At 40.7% G+C, this 19,049-nt stretch overlaps 3 protein-coding genes across 5 annotated transcripts in view; all 3 read left to right on the top strand.

Moving 5' to 3' along the window:
• The first annotated feature begins 4,030 nt into the window (after positions 1–4,030).
• On the top strand, positions 4,031–9,641 carry LOC145467335 (kelch-like protein 11). Its single transcript, XM_081450885.1, has one exon. The coding sequence runs from the start codon at positions 4,426–4,428 to the stop codon at positions 6,271–6,273; it is 1,848 nt and encodes a 615-aa protein (XP_081307011.1). The 5' UTR covers positions 4,031–4,425; the 3' UTR covers positions 6,274–9,641.
• Positions 9,642–9,669: 28 nt separating this feature from the next.
• On the top strand, positions 9,670–15,516 carry LOC145467343 (kelch-like protein 2). 3 transcript variants are annotated; one of them, XM_081450891.1, is made up of 3 exons: positions 9,670–9,850; positions 11,408–12,862; positions 13,629–15,516. In XM_081450891.1, exon 3 carries the CDS (start codon positions 13,664–13,666, stop codon positions 15,176–15,178), a length of 1,515 nt encoding a protein of 504 aa, XP_081307017.1. In that variant the 5' UTR covers positions 9,670–9,850; positions 11,408–12,862; positions 13,629–13,663; the 3' UTR covers positions 15,179–15,516. The 3 variants fall into 3 exon arrangements, with proteins under 3 accessions (XP_081307017.1, XP_081307018.1, XP_081307016.1); XM_081450892.1 differs by lacking the exon at positions 9,670–9,850 and having other exon boundaries at positions 11,313–12,862; XM_081450890.1 differs by lacking the exons at positions 9,670–9,850; positions 11,408–12,862 and having other exon boundaries at positions 12,930–15,516.
• Positions 15,517–15,715: 199 nt separating this feature from the next.
• LOC145467346 (kelch-like protein 11) overlaps positions 15,716–19,049 on the top strand; it is an 89,636-nt gene continuing 86,302 nt past the window's right edge. Inside the window, exon 1 of the mRNA XM_081450897.1 lies at positions 15,716–15,793. The gene's annotated coding sequence lies outside the window, so the exon portion shown is untranslated. The remainder of the gene's footprint in view (positions 15,794–19,049) is intronic.

Below are 19,049 nucleotides of genomic sequence, written 5' to 3'. Positions count from 1 at the left end.
GCTCGTTGTACCTTTTAGGTGTTGTAAAAGCATTTTTGGTAGCTCTTAGGGTGTTCAGCCTCAAAACGTCTACAGCGGGAGCTTTTGAGGTGCGTTTTAGGGTATTGAGCTGAAAATATATGACAAGAGATGTGTTGTTTTAAAACTGGTACCTCTAAGGGGTGAAACAATTTCAAGCCACGCCCACCAAACAGGATCTTGGTACCTCCAAAGGGTAGTTTTTAAATTTCCGAAGAGCACCCCCGTCCTTTTTATATTCGAGTCTTCCCCCCGGGGAATGCTGTGCCTGATTACTTGTCGAAAATAGGACAAACACATTATTAATACAGAGGCTCAGCTGAAAACTCGAGCTCCCAACCAGAACATTTTTGATGCGTTGTGCGTGTGAGCAGTCGATAAAAATTCGATCATTAGGGAAGGTACGTTTTTTATTGGGGGGGAGGGGCATGGGTCGGGGTATTTAGACATTTTTTGGGAAAAAAGTCGTGGCCCTCCCACTTCCCAGAATGGATTAATGCATGACCCTTCACAAATACCTACACAAAAACATCTGAGCCTCCCCCCACCTCCTCCAAGACAAAAATGACCGGAAGTGAAAATAACTAACCGGAAGTGTTACTCGCATAACCGTGTCTGGGCACAAAGCAGTTAATTGCGTGGTGTGTGATTGCCCGGTGAAAACTTGAAAATGGGCAAGGATGTGCGAGGAATAGAAAGAGGGAAATGCGCTTGTGGTGAACGCGAGGATTTCATGAGGTCAGATGGAACAACTTGCTCAGATTAAGCGATTGTTTGAGGAAAGTGAACTAGTCAGTGGGGACAGTGAGGTGTATTAGAAAGTTTTCAAATAAATAAATTGTTCCCGAAAAACTTGTGGCAAAGTGTGTTGTGAACCTTGCCCAGATAAAAATGCGAAAGGAAAAGAAGAAAGAGGAGACTGAAGGGGAGCGAATGGAATGGCGGAACCAGAATACAATGACATTGACTGGGTTGGACTGTACAACTCCGATAAGATGTCGTCCTTGTGGGTGGACGAGCTATCCTTGTACTTTTCCTATCACAAGATCACCTTCAGAGGGAAGAAAGCTGAAAATGTCGCAATGATCAAATCGCACATAGGCAGCTTGCTGTACGATTCAATGGAATGCCAACAACCTCGGCAGCCCCCGCTAAGATATGTGCAGCAACAAGTGACCTCATCACTTTCCGAGGTTGAAACTGACTCGCAAAGTGATGTAGTAGATCGAGTTGTCGGCTCAAGCCCGAGTAGCTTAAAAAACAATTTTACGCCAGAACCCTGCGCGGAAACATTACCGCCCTCAAAATATGGACGAAAGCGGGCACGGTTGAGAGAGACAACTATGTTAGTTGGGCCAAGATAGCTTTTTGATGTAATATTTCGACACTTGTAAATAATTTAGATTAATCTTGACTGTTAGCTTTGCTTGTATATACAAAATTTAGGTTTCTATACACTTCGCGTGTTTGTTAACAAATACGAGTCAACTAAGCAACGTGGAGTCAGTTTTTCCTCGCCAAAAAAAAAAAACTGACCCTCCCCCGGTTGCGAATAAAACAGGTTTGATCCTCCCCAATTTGTAAAAGAATTTACTGACCCTCCCCTCCGAAGCCCCGGCCCACCCCCCCTCAATCAAAAACGTACCTTCCCTTAGTGAGAGAAGCAGGATCGATTTAGCTTCACTGGTCGCTGGATCAGAGCGATTTCCGTAATTTCGGTTCCAGACCTCACACTAGCAGATCGCGCGCGTATTAAAAATTCAAAATGGCCGCCACGAAACAAAACACGCGCGATAAAGGTAGGTTAATCTTTTATTCATATTCTAAACGGATGTGAGGGCTCCCTGTGTGATTATAGACTGCAAAACAGTCGTATTTTTTGCGAATGCAGGCGACGGTCAATATTCGAACGAAAGGTCTGAAGGCGAGGAAGAATGGGGAGAGACGCTAAAAAATACGAGACGTCCACCAGAACAGGTGGACAGGTTTTGTCTAGACCCTTTTGCGCTGAAGGTCGCGTGTGATTGAAAACCGCTGTAAGATGTGGGTGGAGCTGTCAAGCAATTTCTTTCACCTCAGTGACATTATACGACCCCCGCTTAGGACGAATTCGTTGTATGAAAAGCCGACAGTCATTTTCTCGCCGCACACGTGTGAGGCTCGCGCGCTTCACACGCGAGGATCGCGCTTACGGCGCTTCGCGCCTTCCGAAAACGTCCAAAAACGACTGTTTTGCAGTCTAGTGTGATTACTGGTCGAAAGTAGGACAAATACATCATTAATACAGAGGCTCAGCTGAAAACTCGAGCTCCCAACCAGAACATTGTCGATACGTTGTGCTCGTGAGCAGTCCATAAAAATTCGATTATTAGTGAGAGAAGCAGGATCGATTTAGCTTTGCTGGTCGTTCGGTAACAGTTCGGTACCGTCGTATAAATCCGGAATAAGACCGGTAGACGTTCGATTGTCGTTCGTGTAAAACCGAGAGAAAATCGATATTATACGCCAGAATATATTCTGAATATGAACATCAGACCCACTTCCGTTCCATTACCACTCACAGAAGACCGAATACTTCCGATCACAATCCAAAAATTGGACACTGTTCTTACTTACACACATGATGACATCTTGGCTATTGTTGCCTAGCAACAGCAACCACAAAAACTGTTACCTTGTGTAGCTGTTAGAGGATATCATATTTTTATCACTGTTTTAGCTAGAAAAAAAGCTTGTAACCCAATGAGGTATGTGACGATGGGTTTTTTCGGTAAACCATTGTGACGATAAGTTTTTCCTGCAAACACTGTAAATTTCGGACTGAACGGACACTCGAACTGACAACTGGGGGAATCTAACTCTTGGAGAGCACTGCTTGGCTGCGGGAAAGGAAATTCGTCACGATTTCCTGGTATACGAGGATCTACTTCAATGGTCTTCACTACGGACGTCAGGGAAGAGACATAACTTGGTCCAACAGTAGTTTATTCTGCACACTAACGTCGAGAGTGAAATTGACATACTCGGCGGGGTAATCGTGATCCTAATCGTAACGATGTAATCGATGTAATCCCAAAAAAGCTTTACAAACGTACTTGCTTATATATCATCCTTTACACGTCAAGTGTTTACAATATGCTAATGCAACTTCAAGTATACAATACGAGCGGAAAGTACTTAATTAAGATAGCGAATTCTAATCAAGACCACGAGGCTTCCAAAATTAAAAATAGAGAGCTAAGATTAAAATTCACAGGTTGAGATTAAGATAGAACAAACTTAGGAAATTAAAAGTGAGATGCTTAATTTGAAATTCTGAATTGGTGTTACCGATAGCAAGGGAAAATAATCCCATGAATAGAAAGCAATAAAACTTCATTAGTGAAAAATAGGTCAGCTGGCTAGCTTCCGAGGAAACTAATAAAACTTCATTACTGAAATATAGTTCAGCTGGCTAGCTTCCGAGGGAACGGAAGGTAGATTTTAATAATGAAAAGAAACTCAAATGAGCTGATAATGAACTATTTGTTTTCTAAATGAAAGTCAGTGAAACGGCTTTGCATATATTCAGGTGTACAAAGAATCGGCAATGTACAAGATTTCTAGTTGTTAACTGAAAAGAGGCTACTGTTGGCTTTTTTTTTCTATAATTTTCCAGATAATAAAGAAATGCCTGTGCAACGGCGAATTTTCTCATAACAGGTACTTGTCCAGAGTGTTTGTCTTTAATTCTACCATAATATTCACCATCTTTTTCAATTTGTTTTTTTATCTTATGCTACTCCATAAGGGGGCTGGCTACTGGCTTGCCATCCAATCCATCCCCCTCCCCTCTAAGTCCGCCCCTGAAGATCTAAATGGGGGAATCAACTCTTCCCCTTTATCCTGTCTTGACTGTGTACATCTGCTCAGTCTGAGGAGAGTGTGGCTGCACAGCGCACAGGCTAAAGGCAAACAAAGACCTCGTTTGAGAAACTAAATAGTGAAATTATAGAACCTGTTTTAGGGTAAACGCCCCAAAAACTCTACCCTGTTTAGCAGGAATGCAATTGATGAAAACTCAGAGCGACAAACCAATTAGGAGTGATCCGTCATATGTTATGGGGTATATGGTTCCTGGATAGTAAATTTAATATTTTGTTCACCGATCGATCTTGTGTTGTCCAGTCCAGTCCAGTCCAGTCCAGTCCAGTCCAGTCCAGTCCAATCCAGTCCAGTCCAGTCAACAGTCCAGTCTTTTCCAATCTTGTCAATGACGTCATCCCACTTGCAGTGTCCCTTTCCACTTCCGCAGAAAGAGACTTTCGCTTTCGATCGCAGTCGGTCGTGATTTCGTAGAGCTAGTATTTGAGGCCATCTAAACGGTTCTAAAGGAATCTCTAATTTACCGCACTAAGTTTCCGGAATATGGAAGATCTACAGCCAATCTCTGGTGCTGAACAAGCTACTTTCTGTGTAGAATTGGCGAAACGACTTAACATGCTGCGAAGGCAAGATCATTTATGCGACATAACTTTGGTGACGAAAGATGACAAAGAATTCAAAGCTCATAGAAATGTACTTTCTGCAGCGAGCCCATTCCTCTTGAAGCTTCTTCAGAGCGACATGAAAGAGAATCGAGAAGGGATTGTTCGGTTTGAAGAGATTTCGGCTGCTGTAATGGAAGATGTTTTGGAGTTCATCTACACGGGAAGTGTCGAGGTAACTCAAGAAAATTCCGAGGATCTTATAACTGCAGCGAACTATCTTCTCATCCCGGCCTTGAAAACAGTTTCCGGGCGATTTCTAGAACGACAGATGTCCAAATCAAATTGTATTTCAACCTTTTATTTTGCTGAGATATACCAGTGCGACGAACTGATCACCAACACCAGAAAGTTTATCCACGCAAACTTTGCATCTGTGGCAGAAATGGATGAATTCTTAAACTTGGAAGCTAAAGAGGTCGAGAGGTGGATTTCAAGTGACGAAATTTCTGTTGCCGTTGAAGCAGATGTGTTTAAGATCGTATTGAAGTGGATTGAACAAAACAAAAGCGAGCGAAAAGCATCTTTTGAACAATTGTTTGGTCACGTGCGTCTGGCTTCCCTATCGCGTGACTTTCTATTCGATATCGTGACAAACGAACTCGTGGAAGAGAATTTCGTTTGTTTACAGCTGATCTCCAAAGCTATAAAGCTGACTGGGTTTTCAAGTGAAGAAAATCGTCTACAGTCGCCGAGAAAAGGGCTTGAAAACCGCGCCATTGTCACTTGTGGAGGGAAATACACTTTCTGTTATTTCCCAGATAAAGACGAGTGGAAGCGTTTAGCAGACGGGTTGTCAGAGAGGAACCATGGAACTCAAATGATTAACAACCGTGGTCAGTTGTACTCCTTCCCATCTGCTGGTAAGGAAGAGAGGTACGATCCCGTTGTTAACGGCTGGTGTACTTTGGACTTCTCCATCACAAGCTCTGCTCAGGTGATTGTCGTTAGAGGTGAAATCTATTCCATAGAGATCAATGCATCATCCAGAAAATCCACTATCAAAAGATTCTATGTTGAGCGGTGTTTATGGCAGACAGTTTTGTCATCACATGAGGGCTACAGGCAATGGTCTTGTGTTGTTGCGGCTGGCAATTACCTGTATGTTTGTGGCGGGATAGCGGATGACTTCCTCTCGAAAGCTGAGAGATTCGACACTGTAGAAAACAAATGGGAGGAAATCGCAAACATGCAGCAAAAGAGAGCCTTTGGTTTTGGTGTGGCAACTGAAGGGAAGATTTTTTTGGCTGGAGGACTAAGTAAGGAGGGGGGATCAGAGGGTTCGAGAACATGTGAGATGTACAATATTTCTACAAACGACTGGCAGTTAATTGGAAGTTTGAATGTTTCACGCACATATGGCAGTATGGTGTGTCTGAAGGGAACAGTCTATGTGCTGGGTGGCGAATATGACTCAGTACGGCAAAGTCATTTGATTGTTGAATTCTATGACCCTACAGAGGACAAGTGGATCGCGAAGACAACTATACCAGTGAAAATCGTCTCAAAAGACAATAAAGATTCATTCATTGGCTGTGTACTGAAACTCTCCAAAGGAGTACTAGACAAAATTGTAAAATTTTCAAGTTTTTTGTCCCTCAATTTCCAAAAGAGACTTGGACACAAAGAAAACAACAGCAAATACAGAAAATATGTACAATTAAACAGGTCAATGCAATTTTTTTGTCAATTTAATTTGTTACTCAGGTTCCAGACCCAAAGTGCTTAAACAATGTGTCTGCATTTTGCTATATTCAATATCAGTGAAAAAAGTTACAGAACATTTTTGAAATAGGATTAAAAATATATATATGGAGTGATTGTAAAAAAAATCACTCTTGGGAAAAAAATATCATTAAATAAAATATTCCGTGACATATTTTTGTTGTTTACATGTCAAATTAGCTACATCGCTTAGATGCAAGACACTTCAAAATATTTTTTAGCAAGAACACAACTTCTGCCACTTCATATGAATGTCCTAAATGTAATGGATGAGGCCTTACAAACAGCCCTATACATTTTAAGCTTGCTTGGCAAGAGGAGAGGAGTGATGTGAGTTCCTGGGGTGGGGTGGGGTGGGGTACTCCCTTGTATGGGCTAGCTATACAGGTATGTGCGGCCCCAAAGGGTGTGGTTTTTCAGCCGTTTTGGTCATAAATAGGGTATCGATTTTAGCTGATTTTGGCCATTCTGGTCATAAATACACTGTAGGGTATAGTTTCTGCACTCTAGCCTTGATATGGGTAAGTTTTTAAGAAGAAACCATTTTTTCATCATTATCAAAAAGACTCAATAAAAGCCCTTCAAAAATTATGCTTACCGTAATTTAACTTTGGTCTGAACTAGGGACTAATTATAACGCAGGTCTGAAACAGGGTCGCGTCATAAATAGGGTTTTGAAATTTTGGTCAGCTCGTAAATAGGGTAGGGAATATCGCAGATTTTGGTCATAAATAGGGCAGGGGTTTTGGGAAGCGGGCCGCACAACCCCACCCAATTTTTCTGAGAATACCCCCCCTGGTGTGAGTTAACATCATCTTTTATGTTGTACTTTCTGGTTGTGACTCCTGCAAGTCAAAACTACATAATACAGAAATACCACAAACAGCTTACTTGTTAGTGCTTCAAGCAAAGTTTCCCATTAATACACATGTATTCTTAAAACACAGGAAACACTATTTTGCAAAGAAATATTTATTATAGTCAAACTCGCAAAACCATAAACACCTAAAATATGTCTGAAATGTTTATTGTGTAATAACCAATCACGACTGACGAGTCAGATCTTCAACCACGGAAACCACAGAACATGGATGTAGTTGAATCAGTCACAGAACCATAAATACAGGTATCGTTTTGATTTTCGCTTTGTCCCAAGATACACCCTCTGTGTTAATATATTCCTGAAAGTCTAAATAATTGCTATCCTTTTGTATCAAGAACCACAGCCAGTATTCAGTTTGTGCGTTTTGGAAAACAAGAATCCTGCTGACGCATACAGTTACTCAAGCGAAACCACGGTTAATTTGACGCAGCTATAAATAGGGATGAATATAAATTTAAAATTTTGGTGGTTTCGCTAACCTTGGTATCATCTTTGGTTAAACTAGCAACTCAATTTATTTTAGCAAATAATTACAATCCCTCAGGCTCGGTGGTTCGGTGATCTAAACACCCTGGAAAGATTGACCATGATAAATGCAAATGTTTGCTAATTTTGCAATTAGTTGTGGCAAACAGTAAACACCTCAATTTTCCGCTGTTCCTTCCCAAATAAATTTGCACTTGATTCACTTATTACAAAATATAATGGAAGACTTCTATCTTAATCAATATCACTTGTCGCTTTTCATCTTTATCAAAATTATTATAATGAAACGAAATAATGAAAGTACTGATTTGGATCGTTTGCGCTTGAGTGATTCAACAGCCGCCTGTCGTGTCAGCCTAGCACATTGGTTTGTGACAACAGTTTTCTCATGTTAAAAATATCCCAAACCCTCTTCGCTAGTGTTTAAATAGCCTGTAATAGTAATTATCTAATTTCTTGTATAACCGAAATAGAGGATTTATTTTGAGACCGGTAACGAAACAAATTTGTTCCGTGACTGATAGAAACTCATCTGTTTCTGTGGTGTCTGTGGTTGAAGATCTTGCTAGTGATTGTTTGTAACACAATAAACATTCCAGACATATTTTAGGTGTTCACAGTTTTGTGAGTTTGCATGTAAGGCTCTCCAATAACTGTATAGGTACCTTGCACTTCAGTTGTACAATCTTATAGCAGTGATTGACCTTTTTAGGGACTAAACATTAATTGTACATTGGCCAAAATACAAACAGTCCAAAAATGAAGAAGAGTCTAGAAAGTAAATTTAACAAAGCCTGCAATGATTACAGAATGATTGAGGGTTGTTATTGTTTTATTCAAGCAACACATACTTAGTATAAGCTTTTGCTGACAAGGATAGTACAAATCTGGAATGATATTCCCACAACCCCAGTACCTTTGTACTATCTAGTGAAACCACAACCTGCATGCCTCTTGTAAGATTTGTGTGTCAAACAGAACCAATAAATTGTAACCAGTTTAGCATTCTGCAAACAGAATATGAGTAGAAATAAATAAATACACAAATTAATTGTTCAAAATTATTCTATCAAATTACTGTAACTAACATAATAGCCACCTAATTTGTTATAAACTACAAGTAGATTCTAACCTGGGACCTACAGAAATTTGATTACCCATGATATTTTGAACTTTAACACCCAACATTTAGGTATAATATTGGAGTAGACTCTTTTTCCTTGTTCTAAAGATACTAAATTTTGAACTGCATCATTTACTCTGAACTGATGGTACTGCTTACAAAATTCCAACAGTTTAGCTGTTCTTTATATTTTTAATGATTCTGTGGTTATTTTATGAAAGGGCCATGGGAATGACTGTACGATTGAATATTCTTTGATGACCTATGTAATTTAGTAATGTACAAACTAAGATGTTCAGATTTCACTTCCACTTTGCTGGCAATCAAATTGAAACTCGTTAGTCTGAAACACAGACTGCGGACTACAGACTGAGGTAAAATGCAGACTGAGAGTAAAATGCAGACTGCAGACTGCAGACTTCATAAGTATATATTGTTTTATAATTATTATAATAGTATCAGGCGCTGATATTAAACATGATTGTTCAGGCTTAAATAGTAGTGAAAGACTGCAACCTCCGGTCAGCCTGAATCGCGCTCCTGTTAGACTGAATACCACTCCAGTTAGCCTAGATATCACTCAGGTTAGCCTAAATAATGCTCCAGTTAGCCTGTTTGCGGTTAGGTCTCAATGGTGGAAAAAATAACATCATTCAGTTAAAAAGTCTATACTTTGCAGTCTGCATTTTACTTCCCGGTCTGCAGTCTGTGTTTTATACTAACCGAATCAAAAATCTAGTGTAAAATAAGCTTACTTACACTGTAAAACTGTAATCAATGCTTAAGCCTACTACTATCAGCAATGAATCAAAGTGGCTGTGAGCCACTGAACTTGAAAAATATATTATGAAAGGGTGTTATGAGGCACTGTTCATTAAGGAATTACTTGTGATGTGAAAGCAGTCTAGCTTTTGAACAAGTCCATAAAGCCTTTTTCCATTCAGGGGTGTTTTGTGATATTTGCAAAATGAAAAAGTTCAACATAAAAAACTGTTTGCTACTAAGGCCTGCCTACATGTTTTACATTACATGTATCTTAGTGTACATGTCTTCCTTGTGCTGTAGTCAAAAATGGCAAGAGATAATTTTGTTCCGTCAAAAGTAGCCTGCGTAGCAAGCGTTTCTGTGGGGATTGGGAGCAAAGAATTACAGCACGAAAAATGGAGCGAGTAAAAAAGGGGGGGAGGGGGAGGGGAAGGAAGGAAGGAAACGCTTGCAGACAAACCCCTGGATTTTGAAAACCACCCACTTGGCCTTTCATGCCTGAGTGCGCACACTGAGATTTCATGCTGTCATCGGCTGCCATAAATTAACCAATTAAATCTTCGGCCTTCCGTAGCGGAAGTGAACTTTGAACCAAAATAAACTTCACTTGTCAAAATATGTCTAAAACAACGAGTGCATGGTGGGAACGGAGAAATCTCGATGAATTAAATTTGGTAATTTATAATCAAGCTATATTTCTACTCAATCCGTCTAAAAGGAAGGACTGCAAGGGTGAAGTTTAAGCACAAATCTGCCAGAAAGTTAAAATGTGAGAAGTATTCCAGTCGCATCAGTAATCCTTGTGTTCGCATGATTCGAAATCTTGGATCACTGTATTCATTCGTCCAGGAATTGATACAAGGTAAAATTAGCAAGTCAATTCCCACAAAGGCAACTCCAGTAAAGAAGCGTTTGCTGGAAACGCCAGATTTGCAAATCAGTTTGAGTGTTATCGCCTACAGCAAAAACAAACAATGGAAAGTCTTCACGGCAAACTTTGGAATTTGGGCAGGAAAGGCTTCAAACATCTGAGAGGGGAAATAACGATAATCTTGACCAGTATCTGAATAAAGATAATCTTCACCCAGGCGGCTCCCAAGTCAAAGTTGTTTATAAAATGTCCTCGTAAGAATACCCTGCGACGACACGACTAAATTTTTGGTAAGGCAAATATGTGACAAAAATTGGCATGCTGCAGCTAACACTATAACAAATCATTGAGAATTGTACCCAGAGGTTCTAAATGCTGTCAACAAAAATGCTTCTAATGAAATGCCAGAGTACCTATGACAACATGTTACCACGTAACAAGCCAGATGAAATCACTAGGTTTTCCCACGCAGCAGTGCGAATCAGTTTCTGTCCCGTGGTTTATTATCGTGGTTTATTACCTTGGCGCATGTGGCATTCAAGAAAGTGATGTCAAAATTAAAGGAACAGCTGCAAATCATCGCGCTTGCTTCTGCAATAATGTGCAGGCTTTGAAAAACCAAAGCGTTGGCATTGCACTACAGGATTTCTACCGTACTGTCGAAGCTGACGACTAAATCCTTGTTCAGCGAGAAAAGTTAAAGCGTTTTGTAACTAAGCTTCGAACGCATCTTCCCCTTTTGTCTGGCACTCAAAGGTATTAAAATACCTTTGATCGACACATGTCAATAATATTGGACTAGCGCAGCCAATCACAAGCTCCGTTCGCTGGCGAACGGACGTTTTCAAAATCCAGGGGTTTGTCTGCAAGTGTTTCCTTCCTTCCCCTCTCCCACCCCCCTCTTTCTTTTTTTTGGTTCTCACCCCATTTTCTACGCAGACAAAACACCGAAAATCCCCTTCCTCCGTCTTTCTTTGCTTCCAAACCCCACGGAAACGCTTGCTACGCAGGCTACGTCAAAAGTGAAGTATAGACTGAACGACACGCTTAAATAAATAACGAACACTTTTGCTCTACAGAAATTGATGTACAAGTAGCGCAGTGCGATAAGCACTAGCTTGCCATGTGAGACATTGGAAGTTAACATCAAAGTGGTGACTACTGATTGTTATATTCCTTTTCTTCTTCATTGTTTTTTCTTTTTCTGTCAAGAAACCATTTACCGAAAGGTAGTGTTTGTCTTTGTGTTTCTTGGGTTAAAAAAACAGAATCATCTGGAGCCTTTAATCATTCGTTTATATCAATTGCTTTCAAACCCACAATTTCACGTAGGTTTGTGAAGGAAAAACTACAGAGACTTTCCCTGAATTGAATTGCTAAGGAAGACCCATAAATATTTTCCTTATAATGAAAAAATCGTTATACTTTCTACCTCTCAAAAATAACTAACTTGACACACTGCAAGCGACTGAAAAACAGCTTTAGACGGCTGATGTTCGAAACCCGGGGGGGACTATTACATGAAAAGAACGGGGATGCTTGTCTTCTCGGGTACAAATCAAGGATTCTGGTCTCACTTAGGGTGTTGATGACGAAACCTCACCATTTTTAGCTGTCAAAATATCCTTTGGGATGCACTTGAGGAAATAACAATAAAAGAAACGCTCTCATTTAATGTCTGTTTTCAGACTTGATTTCTGAGTGCGCGAGTCGGGTCTACGTGTGCGCAGGATCCTTTCTTGAAGAGAGTCTAGTGATCGAACCTGTTCCATTTTAAGTGGTATCTTTTAGGGGTCTAATGAAGCCCAAGCAACGTCTACATTAGCCTCCCTTAGGAGTTAAATTCAAATTTTCGGACGAGCATTCCTGCCTTTTCATATGGGAGTCCCCCCCGCCCGAGTTTCCAAATGTTTTACGGGAAGTGACCCGGTAAAGGAGTGAAGAAGTGATGGAGTGAGATCGTTTCACCACTACAACTGGGAAAATAATAAATATTTTCCAAGTTAAAGATGAGAAAAAAGATCTCAGATGACTCACCTCTTAATCTTTTCAAGAGAGTACCATTCTTGTGTCAACATTAATGGCGTTCAACTTCGAATTTTTTAGCTGCGGATCTTGTTAGACCTTTCGTGTACACGTTGCTCATGATCTGACATGTTTCTAACTGAGCACGAATTTTTCCGATACCTAATAAAGAGAAAAAATCACTTGAGACTTGAAAACTCTGTTCAATGTGGTTTAAATTCCGACGCGTTTTGCAGCGCTACAAACTCGCCACAAATTGTCGAATTAATGTATTCTTCCCAGTGCTCCTCGGCCCCTCGGCCCCTCTCTAGTGGGGAGAATCCGCTGAGTGCAGGCGCATGCCTACACTAAGGGCGATTTGGGACAGTCTTTGTTCCTTCACAGTGGATTTGTATGACGACCGTTCGAAGAGATCTAGAGAGATAGAGAGTGCTTGCCACGTAAAAACGAATGACTTATCGCCTGAAAAAAGTCTTGGGGGAAGAGGGTTGGGGGTGGGGGGGGGGGGGAGGGGGTGGGAAGAGGAGTGGCGTCTTAGGTTCCCCTGAAAGTTTCCCATGAAGTAAGGTTCAATTTACGTTTTCATTATCACATCATCTAGAGGCAAACAGTCTCTCTTTTCCTCGAAAATCCGTGGGGAAGAACGCAAAACAAATACATACATACATACATACATTTTATTTGTTATCAAGTAAGCGCACATTAGCGTGACTGGTGACTGTGAGCGTGACGTGAGAGTAACAATGCCGCGAGCCGCTAGTAGCGTGGGCGTCGGAAGACGGCTGCTAGCTACTCGCAGCATCGCCGCTCGTCGCTCGCACGTAACGCTCACAGTCACGCTCGCACGCTTACTTGCTTTGCGTTCTTTCCAAGTCCAGTCTAGTGTATCAAGTTTTCCTCACGCGATGACGTCATGTTGCTTCCCAGTGTCCTCTTCCAAACAGTTTCCCTGTCGATTGTATATTCGGTCGTGACTGATTTCGTAGAGCTACTTTAGGCCAAAGGAATCTGTAATTTACAGAAATAAGTTCATTGTGTGGAATATGGAAGATCTACAGCCAATCTCGGATACGGAACAAGCTGCTTTCTGCGTAGAATTGGCGAAGCGGCTTAACATGTTGCGAAGACAAGATCATTTATGCGACATAACTTTGGTGACGAAAGATGACACAGAATTCAAAGCTCATAGAAATGTGCTTTCCGCAGCAAGCCCGTTCTTCTCCAAGCTTCTTCAGAGCGACATGAAAGAGAATCGAGAAGGAATTGTTCGGTTTGAAGAGATCTCGGGTGCTGTAATGGAAGATGTTTTGGAGTTCAGCTACACAGGAAGTGTCGAGGTAACTCAAGAGAATTCGAAGGATCTTATCGTTGCAGCGAACTATCTTCTCATTCCGGGCTTGAAAAACCTTGCTGGGCGATTTCTAGAACGACAGATGTCTGAATCAAATTGCATTTCAACATTTTATTTTGCTGAGATGTACCAGTGCTACGAACTGATCACCAACACCAGAAAGTTCATCCACGCGAACTTTGCATCTGTGGCAGAAATGGATGAATTCTTAAACTTGGAAGCTAAAGAAGTCGAGAGGTGGATTTCAAGTGACGACATTTCAGTTGCTGTTGAAGCAGATGTGTTCAAGATCGTATTAAAGTGGATCGAACAAGACAAAAGCGAGCGGAAAGCATGGTTTGAACAATTGTTTCGTCACATGCGACTGGCTTTCCTATCGCGTGACTTTTTAATCGATCTCGTGACAAACGAACTCGTGGAAGAGAATTTTGATTGCTTCAAGCTGCTCTGCAAAGCTATAAAGCTGACTGGCATTTCAAGTGAAGAAAACCTTTCGCAGTCGCCGAGAAAAGGGCTTGAAACCCGCGCCATTGTTGCTTGTGGAGGGAAATACACTTTGTGTTATCTCCCAGAGAAAGACGAGTGGAAGCGTTTAGCAGACGGGCTATCAGCGAGAAGGTGTGAAACTAAGTTGATAAGCTACCGTGATCAGTTGTACGCCTTTCCTTCATTTAGTAACGCAGAGAGGTATGATCCTGTTTTTAATGGCTGGTCTAGTTTGGACTTGTCCACCGCATGGTTTGCTAAGGTGGCTGTTGTTAGAGGCGAAATCTACGCGATAGAGGTTAATACATCAACGAAAAAATCCACAATCAAAAGATACGACGTTGAGCGCTGTTCATGGGAGACGGTTTTGTCATCTCATGAGGGCTGCAGGGAAGATTCTTGTGTTGTTGCGGCTGGCAATCATTTGTATGTGTGTGGCGGGAGGCTAGAGGATGACTTCGTCACGAAAGCTGAGAGATTTGACACTGTAGAAAACAAATGGGAGGAAATTGCAAACATGCAACAAAAGAGAGGCGGTTCTTTTGGTGTGGCAACTGAAGGAAAGATCTTTTGTGCTGGAGGGAAGCAGGCTGGAAGAGGGTTGGGAAAGTGGTTGAAAACATGTGAGATGTACAATACTTTAACAAACGAATGGCAGTTAATTGGAAGTTTGAATGTTTGTCGTGCGTATGGCAGTATGGTGTGTCTGAAGGAAACACTCTATGTGTTGGGTGGCTCATCGGACGTATGGCAAAGTCATTTGTTTGTTGAATGGTATGACCCGTCAGAGGACATGTGGATCGTGGAGACAACCATACCAGTGAAAATTATCTCCAAAGGCAATGAAGATTCATTTACTGGCTGTGTTCTAAAACTCTCCAAAGGAGTACTAGACAGACTTAATGTTATTAAGGAATAGTTCTGCAGGTGTATAGTACTGTTGTGGCTCAAATGACCCTTACCTTCAGACTACTTTGACCGCGAAAATAGTAGTGCAAGCTCTTGACTTTGAAGAAAACGGGAAGACGCAAGGGAAATGCGGAAAAAACAAGAGTGGACTTTTGAAGAGGAAATGAGATCCACTGCTTTTAATGTTTGACCGTTTTGCGAAGGACGAAGGTTTCGTCTATTGGCCTACACGTTTTCTTAGTTGTTGTCCATCATTCTCGATGGACTATTGACCGTTTCAGGATTAGTTGTGATCTTGAACCCAGGTCTGCACAGTTTCCGACAGAGTGAGATCTGGGTACAAAAATAGATTTGTTGTAAGTGTCTCCAGTGGAACAATTGTGACACATTTTACTGCAAATTTTCATTTCAATTTTCTCATTTCCTGCGACTACCGTTCATTAGAATTATGAACATATATACACAGTTTTCAGTATGTTTCAGATTTAGCTCAGACTCACTTGACAAAAATCTTACGACAGCTATATGGCAACTTGGAATTAAAACAAAAACTAGAATTGTTTGGTTTGTACTTACCGAGAGATCGATGATATTTAGTGTCCTTCAACTCAAAGTTGGAAGACAGGTACAACTCTATTTTCAAAGCGCGAGAGAGCCTTCACTTTTACGGTCAGCGTCACGGGACGAGCGAGGGCTCTGGGAACGAGATTGGCGGTAATTGAGTTCATAAATTTCACATGAGAACTAAATATTACTTGTCATGCCCAGTGCTCCTAGAGGAGCAAACGTCAATAAGCTTGAGTGTTTCTCAAACTGATGGGCGGCAAAGAAGAGGTATTTCTGTGTAAAATGTTTGAAAAGTGGATGAAAATCGTCCGAACGAAGAACTATGAAGCATGACAAAAAGTTTCATCAAAAGCAATATTTGCAACTTTTATTTCCAAACTTCTCGAACGCACATAGAATGATTGTGTGAATGCGATTATTTCATTGGTCTCTGCTCTAATAAATTTTTAAATAGGCGAGGACAAGAGAAGACGATGATTGTCTCCTGGTGCGGGAGATTTGAATTTTCTTCTCTGCAATTTCATCGAACAAAGAGTTTGACGAATTATAGGATTGAGGATTCATTGATTTATTCATTTATTAATGAGCTGGCGAACATGAAAGGAACACGAGAGGTCGCTAAGGTTTATTTCTGTCTAATAACACGGTCTCGACCAAAAAAGTCACAATGAAAATGTAAATTTTCTGGGCAGATAAATAAGAAAACGTGTAAATGTACTCTCAAATAAAATTGACGGACCTCATCGTTAAAAATTTGGACTGCTCTATCCCGCTGCCAGAATCTCGTTTTGTGGGTACCGCATAAATTCATTTTCACCCCAGCGAGGTAGCAATGCTTTGTGACAAGTCCTTCCTGGCGTAGTTTATTTCAGTTTATTCCCTGAAATTAAAAGGTATCAAAATAATTTCCCAGTGATCATTTTAGATTTCAACATGCCTAACAGGACTAAGCTATCAATTGAACTCCGAGAAAGTATGACGATTACTCCCGTCCAGCTGCCATTTGGGATCCCCCCCCCCCCCCCCCCCCATAGAGAGATTCGACACCGTGGAAAACAAATTAGTGTGTGTCAGGGGAAGATGAAGGGTGAGAGACTCAATGCACTGAATTGACCTTATCCCTCTAAGTTATTTTCAGTCAAAGTTTCCAGTCGTTCCGCGGATGTGGCATGTGGCAAGTCGCCTGGGCTTCTACGTGAATAAAATTCACGTCACCATATTGGCTTCTTTCCGACTCTTCTGGGATTTTTCGTGACTGATCTAAAAATAATTTAGGAAGCAATACTTTAGAAATAAGGCCTACATGGGTGGGGATATTAAGTTTTTCCCTTTGTCCTGTCTTGACTCTGTACATCTGCTCACTCTGAGGAGAGTGTATGGCTGTACAGTACACAGGTTAAAAACAAACAGATACCCTGTTCAAGAAACTTAATAGTGAAACTATAGAACCTGATTTAGGCGAAACACCCAAATAACTCTACCTGTTTAACAGAACGCCTCCGCTTTGGCCAAAATAAGAGAGTACCCTCCCCCAACCCTCTTCCCAAGGTGAAAGCTCCCCTCGTGACTTCATCCCCAAGTCTCCTTTTTTGCCCCGTCAAACATGCACGCAAAGTGCATTGTTAATCACCTTTTTTTTGTTAAATTATCTGTAGGGAACAGTGAAACGACAAGTGGTAAAAAGCAAACTGTTTGAAGAATTTCTTCATGTTTTAAGATTGCTATGGATAAGGGAAAAACCAGAGCAACAAGCCAACTAGGAGTGATCCGTTTCGTACGAGAGATAATCAAGTTAAGAGACCGAATCTCCATATAGGCCTTATACCCAAGGCAATCCCTCTTAGGTTATTTTTATACATGATACCAAGCTCTTCCGAGGATGTTCGAGGATGTTACTCGCGTGATACGTGGACATGACAACCGAAGCGCCTTTCTCGAAACTACTTGAGATCACGAGAAATTGCAGGAAATGTGGTGAAAAGTCATTTTATATAGTTTTATTTTCACACGACGTTTCATAGCAGAGATGTTTTCTGCTCAAGAGAACGTGAACTCCGACGACCAATTTTGAAAATTTCTTTTTCGAATTTTGAAGTATTCTGTTTGGGATATTCTTGACAGTGATAGACAAACTGAATGCAATCTAAATTCTCGCGAGATTTGTAGGTTGAATATAATGTTGTTTTCTAATCGACTTTGTCTTTGGCGTTGTTGCAGTTGTTGCTTAAATTACCTTTTGCTGCTTCGGCAGCGAGCGTCTGTCTGCACTTTCGACAATAATAATAATAATAATAATAATAATAATAATAATAATCAAATATTTCCTCAGGATAACCCTTCAGTATAAAGTACTGTTATCAACGGGGTCCTGCTAAGAATTAAAAACTAATAAACAAGAATTATTATGATACATAAAATAAGATGCATATTAAAAACGTTAAAAATACAATAGAAATTACAAGTAATAATCGTCCAAGGCTTTCCTAAATAAAATTCTAGAATTAATGTTTATTAAACTTAAAGGCAATAAATTAAAAATCGAGGCACCTAAAAAATAAAAGCTACGGCGCGCAAAATCCAGTCTGACTTTTGGTAGTTTTGCAGTTTTCTAGTGTTTAAAGCGTTATGATGTAATCGGTGAAAATAGTCTTTAAATGGAAAGCATGCAGTTCCATTAAGGCAGTCAAATACAAAGCAGCACGCTCTTTTTTGTAAAAAGTTATCAACAGTTACAAATCGAAAATCATTTTGGGGAACTGCATTTTGGGGAAATGATTTCGAGGCTTCGGGTCTCAACGGAGCGGATCATGCGTTTGCGGGACTCTGACCATCCAAGACCAGTATAGCCGCAATACGTAAATATTGGCATAGTCATCGATCGGTAAATTCGGTGGGCAGTAAAAGTATCAATACTGGAACGGATGTGCCGTAAGAGGTTCACTGTTCCTGCTGCCTTCTTGTAAATTTTTTGAAAATGAATTGCAAAATTAAGTGTCGGGTCCAGATGCACGCCGAGGTACTTATAATATGTAGTGGTGTTGATGGGAAAACCGTTGACTGAGAGCTCGACTCGACAGCCTTGAAACAGATTCAGATTTTCCTTTCTTCAGATTAAAAATAAGTTCATTATCACGAAACCAGTTAGAGAGATTATCTAAGTCCTGGGAAAGACTGCTTTGTATCGCATCGATATCACTTGAGGATGTAAAAATCACCGTCTCGTCAGCGTAAGTGATAATCTTACAATGACGAAGGGGACTATGCACATCATTAAAGAAGATGAGAAAAAGGAGGGGCCCAAGAATATTTCCTTG

The sequence above is a fragment of the Orbicella franksi genome, chromosome 14, assembly GCF_964199315.1.
Source record: "Orbicella franksi chromosome 14, jaOrbFran1.1, whole genome shotgun sequence".
Classification (NCBI taxonomy): domain Eukaryota; kingdom Metazoa; phylum Cnidaria; class Anthozoa; order Scleractinia; family Merulinidae; genus Orbicella; species Orbicella franksi.
This window is presented reverse-complemented; position numbering and strand designations above follow the sequence as displayed.